The sequence below is a fragment of the Macrotis lagotis genome, chromosome 4, assembly GCF_037893015.1.
Source record: "Macrotis lagotis isolate mMagLag1 chromosome 4, bilby.v1.9.chrom.fasta, whole genome shotgun sequence".
NCBI classification, from domain to species: Eukaryota; Metazoa; Chordata; class Mammalia; order Peramelemorphia; family Peramelidae; genus Macrotis; species Macrotis lagotis.
The window spans coordinates 153,584,311-153,595,530 of NC_133661.1; the positions used below are offsets into that span (position 1 = coordinate 153,584,311).

General features: G+C 41.3%; 1 protein-coding gene across 8 annotated transcripts in view; it reads right to left on the reverse strand.

Moving 5' to 3' along the window:
* The window catches only part of INTS14 (integrator complex subunit 14), a 23,168-nt gene extending 13,241 nt beyond the window's left edge, over positions 1–9,927 (reverse strand). For 2 of the 8 annotated variants that reach the window (XM_074234424.1, XM_074234423.1), the window contains exons 1-3: positions 7,503–9,800; positions 3,038–3,318; positions 1,884–1,991 (exon numbers count right to left, since the gene is read on the reverse strand). In XM_074234424.1, coding sequence (XP_074090525.1) covers positions 1,884–1,991; positions 3,038–3,259 — 330 coding nt within the window. In that variant the 5' untranslated portion in view covers positions 3,260–3,318; positions 7,503–9,800. Of the gene's footprint in view, positions 1–1,883; positions 1,992–3,037; positions 3,319–7,502; positions 9,801–9,825 lie in introns of those variants that run through there. The other 6 variants (XM_074234420.1, XM_074234419.1, XM_074234418.1 and 3 more) reach the window with 6 other exon arrangements.
* Between the last annotated feature and the right edge of the window lie 1,293 nt (positions 9,928–11,220).

Consider the following 11,220-nt stretch of genomic DNA (forward strand, 5'->3'; position numbering starts at 1 on the left):
GAACAAGGGTCAGAACCTTGACATTACTCCTGAAAGAATGGCAATCCCTGACCTAAATGAATATACTCAAACTATAAGCTCCACAAAAATATTTTCTTAAACCTTTGTTTAAAAGAAAAACTGCATAATGCAACCTTTGTAAATGTATCCAGCTCATGCTGTAGATGTAAATGTATTCAATGTAATGAGTAGACAGAAATTGGAAAAATTATTAATTTCTTCATTACTTTCTAAGCATTGTGAAATCGTAGCACATTTTTGAAGAGTACTCTATATTCACACATCATGGGTCTATAGTCTCCCTTACCTGGACATTTGGTAACAATGGACTATGAGTACAGGATTACTTACGTGTGCTTACTTAACAACTTGTAATGACAACAAAATGGCATATGCTCCTTTGAAGAGAGAACAACTACTAAATAGGGCAGGGCATACAAAAGAGTACTCTGTCAAGGGAAAAGTCAATTTACTACAAGGCAATTACATCTTCCAGGCACTACCAAATGTTTTAACTTTCATCTTTAACTTATGACACAGGCTCTTCCAGATGCTGTGTGATAATGAAACATTATATATGTTAAAATGGGAAGTATATGCTGCAGCCAGATTACAAACATATATTATAGCTTTCTAAAATCTTGATAACTAAATCTCACATTAAACCAAACTGGTTTAGTAACGGTTGCTAAAATGCATTATCATTAATAACAACTATCATTTGTTAACTGATTTTCTTAATATAAAACAAAAACTTATTTTGAGCCAGATTCATAAAGGAATCCCAGGCTGATTTCAATTGAATTCCATTTAACAACTATGAAGTTCCCTCTCTGTGAAGCCACCCACAAAGTACTATTCTACTCTGGCAGCAAACTGGAATTGCTTTGGACTCTCTGAGGACCAACTTAATTACTCATTAACAAGAAGCTGATCATTCAGTGCTGAAATCTTTAGCCAACTTGATACATGAAACAAAGAAAAATACAAAATGGCCTTCAGACCTTTGGGGCTCCATTTCTGCAATGATTATAGTAGAAAAAGGGGCAGAGGGTACAAAGAATAACAGTTAATGCACTATATATATATATATATATATGTATATATATATATATACACACATGACTGCTGAAACACTAAATATAAACACCAACACATACTCATTATTAGAGGAACTGAATACATTTCTGCTATAAATGGAAAATAGAATACTTGCTTATCTGGTACTGCAATGCTCATGGCACACATGACTATAACAAAGAAACTGCAGTTTGTTTCCTTCCAGATCTTTGTATTCTTTTTACCTGTTAACCTTTATTTCAAGATAGTATTTCATTATATTAATGCCCCACAATTTATTTCATCATATTGTTTGATATTAAGGCAAAATGGCTTTGGCTGTCAATTTTCAAGGTGTTTGCTTCCATAGGCATCTTCCTCTAGAAGATCTCTTTGCTAAATAACTGCCTTGGGGTTCCCTTCTGGTCCTATTTAGTTAGGTATGCTTTGCATATGTAGTAGTGTTACATACTGGCATTTTAAGTCTGCTACTAAAACTTCACCCTCTCTAAAACAGTGATTCTAAAATTCTACTGTAGCATACTTTTATGTTCTACACAAAACAGTGCTAAGTTTACAATATACTAATTGCTAAGAGTAATTTGCTGCATGTGAACTAAGTGCTTTCTTTAAAATTATATAATATACAATAATACAATAAGCATGTAAGTACTTTTCATAATTATGCAACAAAGTTTATAATTATATAAACAAATCTCTCTAAAGAAATATAGCAAAGTTTATACAAATTATAAAATGTATCTTTTATCAGATGCTTCATTGGTTACTATTTGAAATTCAGCGAAATGAAAATGCTTTGTTACCTGGCAAGGAATCGAGCCACCCCATTCTTGTTGAACAATATTGCAAACACCAAGTAATGCAGACTCTAAACACGTTTTATCATAATCATCCATATTACTCAATGCTTCCTGATTGAATAAAAGATAATCATTATATTTTAATGCATTAACTAGTTCCATAAAAACAGCATGAATTGTTCAAGATGCTAATATTATATAAGGAACACTATATTCCTAAGATCCAAGTAGTCCAAATTTTAAATTATCCTCTAAAATAAAACTGTAAAAGATTTTAACTTTTTTTCTAGACAGAGAGCCCTGGATATGAAGTCAAGAAGACCCAGATTTCTATTCTGCCTCACAGATACAAGTTGTATGACACTGGGTAAGTCACTTTATCTCATTTCCTATATCTGTAAAATGGGGATAAGGATAGCATCTTTCTCATAGGGTTGTTGTGAGGATCAACTAAGGTAATGTATGTAAGAACTTGGCAAATCTCAAATTACAGAACACAACCCCAAAACACATACACAAATACATATGTACATTTATGTATGGAGATACACACACACACACACACACACACATATATGAGTTGTCACTTTTAGTATGTTTTGTTAATAAAGAGAATTTTAAAAACTTTTTCTTCTTTTTTCCTTCTTTTTACTTGATGGAATTCTGAAGAGGCCATTCAAGTTTATACCTTTATGGCTAAACTTAGGCCCAAACAGGGAATCATTAAACTTGGAATCTTTAAAAAACGTATCCAATGATTCCCAATATTTGTAGAAATGCTAAACCCCTCAGTTGAGGTCTGCATGGTTACCTGTTTTATACTCTTCCCTCTGATAATCCTGTCAAAAACAAGTTTTGGAGAGTTGTATGGAAAGCCTGATTGCTGTGAACAGCTCAGAGCTCTACCAGGCAAGGTTTTAAGATCTACTGGGAGATTCTAGTCTACTATTATTTGTAGACACCTGCTGCCTAGCAATGCTTTAATATTAATGGGCCATTAGCCTTGCAATTCCAGATTAAACTATAGAATGTGATCTCAATGCTGATGAATTCAATGTTTGGTGCAGAAAATACTCCATTTCTTACTGTATCAGTCAATGCTTTTAGCACAATGCCTCACGCATAAGTGCTTAATCAAGCATGGTGATTAATTTTACCTGAAGAGTATTATAATCTCTTGTAAAAGGGACCATGAGCTCCCAAAGTGAAGAAAAAACCACCAGGGCTGTAAACTCAAGTTTGTAATTGGTAGCCATGTGCTCAAATAACATAGTTAAACCATGGGCAGCTAGATGTTTTCGCTGATATTCTTCTGATCCTTCAATAGAGACAGGTCGAGTCATAGAGAGTGACACATCCATCACCACCACGGTCGGCATTATGAAAGTATCTGTCTTTCCAAGAGGCAACTGTACACACAGCTAAAAATGAGAAAATGCTGCAAGAAAAAAAAAATAAGCCTTTTGTTTACCTATAGAAAAATAAGTTATTTTTTACCAAACTAAGGGAAAAGGAAAAAAGAGTAAATCATATACTCTGTGGTAGAAAAGGGAAGACAACCTAAAATGGGAAGATAAATTAGTAAACTATTTAGAGAAGCAATCTAAAATTATTATGGCCATAGATTATTCCTGAGTTAATATATTGTCAAAATTAAATAATGATCATTTGGATGTGAGGTTTGCCAATTATGGCCAGAGGTACAAATTTTGACCATACCAGCCTGATGGCCCATCACTGACCCCTTATTTAAATAAGGAACATCTAAAGTAAAAGGAACGGGGAAATTAAGTTTATTTTCATATTCTAAAATGTTCCATGTAGTAAATATAGCTCATTTAATGTTTTCAAGGAGGAAATATTGCTTTCATTCAGTTTTTCTTCCAGTCATATCATATAGATCAAAAGATTCCATTTAGGAAATACTGGTTTAAATCAATGACAGAATCACTACAAAATACAAAGTGAAATAATCTTAAGTCATGAGCCAACCTTGAGTAATGCTTCTGTTAAAAAGAAAGCACAAATACCCTTTGATCCAGCAATACTACTACTACTGAGTCTATACCTTGAAGAGATTATGAAAAAGGGTAAAAAACATCACTTGTCCAAAAATATTCATAGCAGCCCTGTTTGTGGTGGCAAAGAACTGGAAATTAAGTGAATGTCCTTCAATTGGGGAATGGCTTAACAAACCATGGTATATGTATGTCATGGAACACTATTGTTCTATTAGAAACCAGGAGGGATGGGAATTCAGGGAAGCCTGGAAGATTTGCATGAACTGATGCTGAGCGAGATAAGCAGAAGCAGAAAAACATTGTACACCTAACAGCAACATGGGGGTGATGATCAACCTTGATGGACTTGCTCATTCCATCAGTGCAACAATCAGGGACAATTTGGGGCTATCTGTGATGGAGAATACCATCTGTATCCAGAGAAAAGAATTTTGGAGTTTGAACAAAGACCAAAGACTATTACCTGTAATTTTTTGGGGAAAAAATCCTTATCTTATTATGTAACTTTGCTATCTCTTATACTTTATTTTTCCTCCTTAAGGATATGATTTCTCTCTCATCACATTCAACTTAGATTAATGTATACCATGGAAACAATGTAAAGACTAACAGGCTGCCTTCTGGGGGAGGGGGCAAGAATAGGGGAAAAAATTGTTAAAACTCAAATAAAATCTTTCTTAAATAAAAAACAAGCACAAGTATATGCATGTGAAAAAACTGGAAATGATGAAAAAAAACCCAAATTAAAGGCTAAGCAAACTATGTTATATTCAGGCCATACAACACTATGTGACCATTTAAATGCAAACTATGTAGATTACATCAATAAGTGAAAATGTGGACATATTTGAGATAATGTTAAGTTAAAAAAATGAGAAACAGTAGTATGTTTATACTGATGACAGTTTAAAAATATTCATTTAGGTCCATTCAAAGGGTTTAGAAGAGGTTACAAAGAGATCTAGAGTTTCATGTTCATTTGGGTCTTTTGCCACAAAGTTGATAAAATTTCTAATTTTTTAAAAAGCAAACATCTCATATGGATGTGCTAACAAGCATTCAGAATTAACAAAACCGAAAGGATCAGTCAGACTATTATACTTAGTTTTTATTAAGCCTTAAATTACAAGACACACAGTTCTCAATTAAGTTACACTTCCTAAGCTCATGAGTGAGAAAAAAAAAAACATGACTGGGTTCTTAGAGCAGCAGCACACAAAAGCCTATTCAACATATACTATTTCTAGAGAAGAAGCAATAGGGATATGTAGAGAGAACACCCCTGCTACTCATTCCTGGTTACCAATCTAAATCTAGTTTTTGAAAGTTAATCCATGTGTTGAGTTCTTCAATAATGCAGTTATGGAAAATATTCAAATTTAAATTAGGTAGTTTATCAGGTTGTAATAATAAAAAAGGAAAGACATCCATGTCCTTGGAGCAGGATGGTTATTCAACCAGAGAAGGCTGAGTTGGTCTCATACTTTCGAGCCTTCTTAGCTTCCCCCACCTAACTAACTTTCTAATAATCCTGGGCCTTTGGACAACACCAAAGTCCATCTTGTCTGCCTGTGATAAATTTAATACACATACACACATACATACATTCTGGTACCTTACATTTGTATTATATATATATTTTGGTATGTGTTCACTTTTAAAGTATGTCAATCAGGATGGCTGAGATCATGACGTAATGAAGGACTAAATTAAAATATGGAATGAAGAACTATAAAAAGTTATTTGTTAAATTTGTTAAATGCTTACTAAATGACAAGTACTATGCTAAGTGCTGGAGGTACAAATACAAAATTTGAGGTAGTCCCTACCCTCAAAAAGCTTATATTTTAATAAGGAGGAAAAACAATATAAGGGAGTGAGAGCCAGGGAACATTGTTTGGACCTGGGAAGTCAAGAGTATGTTGACAAACACAGAAAAGAAAGAACATTTGGGAGGCTAAGATACCTCTCTTCAAGGACCTAATTCCTAAGAAGAATTAGACTTGTTTTATTTGACTGAGCAAAATTAGGGAGCAAAATTAGGAGTGTTAGGGGAAGTTACTGAAGAGGGGATATAGGTTCATTGTCTACCAAGAGTCTTCCTTACTAGAGTACTTCAAATAAGGGCTGGATAACCACTTGTTGGATGTTAGAAAGGATTCCTATTCGGCCTCCTTTCCAACTTTCGAGGTGGCATGAATGAGGAGCTGAACTCAAGAGAGGTGATAAGAAAATTCATCTACAGTAGTAGGAATGGAAAATAAAGGGAAAGACTCTAGAGACAAGCTCTAGTTGGTTAAGAGGGCTGTGTAATGAGAGAAGAAAGGGAGAAAGATCAGAGGCAGGTAACATTCAAGCAGCAATGTATTCATACACATATCAAAAGTTAACAAATACCTATGATATGTCTTAGTACTTGGTACTAATTAGTATTTGGTACTAATAATCATACATAACAATAATTATGAAAAATGTATGAGATCAGTTTTATTTAGGGTCTGCTACTATTCTTCAGGATGATAGCACATTAATTGAGCCTAAGCAATAAATAGGCTGTGTATTTTACTCTAGGGGTCTCTCTGGAGCAGTGGTAAAGACAAAATGCTCTATCAGGTATCATAGGGGGAGGATCACTCCCAAATGAAAACTACAACTCTACATTACAGAAAGAAATCTCCAAGTCTGAAGGTGTGCTCCTCCAAAGTCTCCTAAGGAATAACAACCTCTAACTGATGCTGAATTTCCATGAGCAACACAGAGCTTTGGGGACAATATTCAATTTTGGAGAGGTAGACAGAATTGTTGTAGATTATAACTTCCACAGGGTTTTTAACCTGGTTGGAGGGAAGCCAACAGAGAACATCTACCACAATCACCCCCAAAGAAGAAACCAATATTCTCCCCAGTCTCCTCCAAATAACTCAGAATTTTAAAATATTCCAGCTGGAAGGGGACTTACAGATCACCTAGTTTAACTTTATTTTAAAAAAGAAACTTCTACTCAGAGGGGGATGAAGTCTGAGGTCACACTGTTAATGAAAGACAGAACTCGATTGTAATTCTTGATACTTCTATTCCTATACTTTTCTTTTCTGACTTGACACATTCACTATATTTACTCATCCTTTCTCCCTAAGCTGCTTTCTGTTGTTGAGTCCTATATTCTAACTCCCTGCTACTAGAATGACTTCCACTTTATTTTACTTTCTGGATCATTAGTTTTTGGAATGTCAAAAAGGAGCACAAAAATTTCCTTGTTGAAAAAAGTTCCATAGAATTTACTAGTTGGAGATTCACAAGTTTTAAAATCTCTTTGAAGAGAAAACAGTGGTTGAAGCATCTTGGAGATCCAATATTAGTAATTGTCTTAAATCAACACCTGAATGAAACTTGCCCTTAATGAAAGGGTTTTATTTTGTTGGAGTTTGGAGCTGGGGGGGGGGGGGGGGGGGAGATGGGAAAGAAAAGGAAGCTGCATTTGGCTACCATTATAGCCCAGACTCCTACTTTCACAAAAGCTTCCTCCAAATTTCTCTAAATTCCTTCTTTCATCTTTATAATGACCACTAATAAGCCATACTTTTGAGTGAAGAAAGCCTACCTTCTTAAATGTTGAGTTTCTTTCCTCGGTTGGTCAGTGTGAGTTGATTTTATTTCCTCTAAACTGTTTTATCCTATATGAAGATTATTGACAAGAGACAATACAAAGGAAATCATATACTGGAAGCACTCTGCACACTTTGATTCACTAGGTGGCACAGTAGAGAGAGAGAGAGCAGACACAACAGCCAGGAAAGGTCAATTCCTGCCCCACTCTTTCTAGATTTTGGGCTCTGAGAAAGTCACTTATCTTCTCTCAAGGCTCTTATTTCCTCCATCTATAAAATGGGCATAAGTAAAACTTAAAGGGTTGTTGTGAGGTTTTTATATACATAAAGCATGTTGTAAAACTTAAATGTTGGCAATTTTACAAATGACAACTGTTACTATTATAGGTCTATGGAATAATTGTCTGAGCAGGACCAGAAGCTCATAGATCCAGAGCTGTAACGGACCTATGAGGTTATTTTATCCAATCCCCTAATTTTATAGACAAAGAAACTGAGGCTGAGAGAGGACAAATGATTGACCCAAGATAACAAGAGACAGAAGAGGGGCCGGTAGGCGGCGCAGTGGATAGAGCACTGGCCCTGGAGTCAGGAGGGCCTGGGTTCAAATCTGGTCTCAGACACTTGGTAATTGCCTAGCTGTGTGGCCTTGGGCAAGCCACTTAACCCCATTTGCCTTGCAAAACCTACAAAAAAAAACAAAAAACGAGACAGAAGAGCAGCTAGATAATACAGTGGACAGAGTGCTGGGCTCAGTATTGGAAGATACTTTCCTGAGTTCAAATCCAGCTTCAGACCATTACTAGCTACATGACACTGGAAATGGCAGAACAGTATCTTTGCCAAGAAAACCCCAAATGGGGACATGAAGAGTTGGATAAGACTGAACAGCAAGAGACAGAGATGGAATTTGCATCTGGATCCTCTGATCCCAAATTCAACATTCATTTTACTGCACCAGAGACCGGGTCTGGTTTCCTTTGGTTCTGAAAAGGATTGGTTCTGCACATAACCTGTTATGCAGGTACAGATTTATCAAAGGTCACATAGTGAATCTGCTGAATAGAAAAATAATTACAGTAGCTAAAGATCAGTTCTAATCAACACAAAGAATTAATCTGAATACAATTTAGACTGTCCACAGTGAACAAAAACAAGGGTAATAGGATTATGTATTTCTGGTAGGAAAGAAGTTTAATCTAAAAATTTCTTAGCTTCAATTCTAAGTTCTCTCTTAAAGGTTGACTAAAACTTCTTTATAACTTTTGATGGCAACTAAGAAAAATGTTTACAGCCATATTAAAGTTGCAAGAAGAGAGATATTGTGGTATGGTTGAAGGAGCTACATAGTCAAGAGATCTTAGGTTCAAATAGCAACTCTGTCACTCACTACCTGTGACTTGGGATTTAGAACTTGACACGATCATTTTATCGATGAGGAAACTGAGATTTGATCCTGTCCGAGGTTGCTACTGACAGGAAGTAGCAGATTAAACATCTCTGACTTAGAAAACTGAGCTCTTCCCACACCATAACATTGTATTTTACCTTTTCTGAATTTGTTACATTTGTTGAAAAAAACAGAGCTGCGATACCTGCCTTACCTATCTTTGTGAGGCTCAAAGGAAAAATGTAAAGCACTTTTTTTTCAATTTGTTGTATTCACTGATCAGAAATGGCTAGATATTGTGTTGACTGTCTGGACTTATTAATGATGCAGATTACTTGAAGGGGCCATCTCCTCCCCACGACTCACTATCGTTCACAAGGCTGCGGCTTCAGCCAAGCAAGGCGCCGAGCCCGCAGCAGAAGTGATGCCTCACTTGCACCCGCACAGATGGGGAGATCGGAGGCAACGTAGAGGGGGCGGCAATCCCGGCGGCCTGCCCGAGGAACGTAAGCTCCCGGGGCAGGGGGAGCCCCAGTTTCGCCCCCACGTCCCTTTGGAGCGCCGAGCACCGAGCTGGCACACAGCAGGCGCTCACGTCCGTGCGGCCTGGCCCCCGGCATGCCGGGCGGGCATGGGCAGAGCTCGGGGCGCGGGCTCCTTGGGTCAGTCTGCTCGCGGCGGCGCGCGGGGCCCGATTCCCGGGGCCTGCTCGCGGGGATCCGCCGAGGCCTCCCTCGGACCCGGGCCGAGGTGGGCGGAGCGAGGGAGGCCGCGGCCCAAAGCCGGGGGGCCCCAGCGAGCCGCAGCCACCGCGGATCGAGGCCGGAGCCTCAGCGGGGGCGGCGGCCCGCGGGCGGCGCAGGCCCGGGAAGGGGCACGTCCCGCCGCCCGCGCCTCCGAGCTCCGCGCCCGCTCTCTACACTCACCCCGCGCCCATCGCCGGCCACCGCGTCCGTCGCTCTAAACCTTCCCCCTCGAGCACCAAGGCCGGAACTTTGGGGCCGGGCGAGGAGGAGACCAGACGGCGGCGGGTGGCGGCGAGGAGTGCGTGCCCGCCGGGGGCGGGGCTACGGGGCTGCGAGGCCTGCGTGACCGCCCGGGGGGCGGGGCGGAGAGGGGGCGGGGCTACGGGGCTGCGAGGCCTGCGTGCCCGCCGGGGGCGGAGAGGGGCGGGGGCTACGTGGAGGCGAGGCCTGCGTGCCCGCCGGGGGCGGGGCTACGGGGCGGCGAGGCCTGCGTGACCGCCCGGGGGGCGGGGCGGAGAGGGGGCGGGGCTACGGGGCTGCGAGGCCTGCGTGCCCGCCGGGGGCGGGGCGGAGAGGGGGCGGGGCTACGGGGCTGCGAGGCCTGCGTGCCCGCCGGGGGCGGGGCGGAGAGGAGGCGGGGCTACGGGGCGGCGAGGCCTGCGTGACCGCCCGGGGAGCGGGGCGGAGAGGGGGCGGGGCTACGGGCTGCGAGGCCTGCGTGCCCGCCGGGGGGAGGGGAGGGGCGGGGCTACGGGACGGCGAGGCCTGCGTGCCCGCCGGGGGCGGGGCGGAGGGGGGCGGGGTTACGTGGCGGCGAGGCCTGCGTGCCCGCCGGGGGCGGGGCGGAGGGGGCGGGGTTACGTGGCGGCGAGGCCTGCGTGCCCGCCGGGCGCGGGACGGAGAGGGGCGGGGCCAAGTGGGCGGGGCCCAGAAGAGCTTAAGGGGGTTGAAAAAAGGGAGAAGGGGGTGACCGAAAAAAGAAAGGGGCAGGGAGGAGGGGCGGGGCCGAGAGGAGACAGGAGAAAGGACTGAGGGGGAGGGGCGGGGAGAAGGGAGGAGCTGGGAGGGGAGGGATTGAGAGAGGTTCCAGAAAGAGTTTATGAGAAGGGATGGGGCCAACCTTTCTGGAGAGCAGTCTGGAACTACCCCCAAAGGGCAACAAAAATGTGCATACCCTTTGACTCAGCAATACCACTACTGGGCCTATACCCTGAACAGATGATGAAAAAGGGTAAAAACATCACTTGTACAAAAATATTCATAGCAGCCCTGTTTGTGGTGGCAAAGAATTGGAAGTCAAGTAAATGTCCTTCAATTGGGGAATGGCTTAGCAAACTGTGGTATATGTACATCATGGAACACTATTGTTCTATTAGAAACCAGGAGGGACGGGATGTCAGGGAAACCTGGAGGGATTTGCATGAACTGATGCTGAGTGAGATGAGCAGAACCAGAAAAACACTGTATATTCTAACAGCAACATGGGGGTGAAGTTCAACCTTGATGGACTCGCTCATTCCAACAACCAGGGGCAATTTGGGACTGTCTGCGATGGAGAATACCATCTGTATCCAG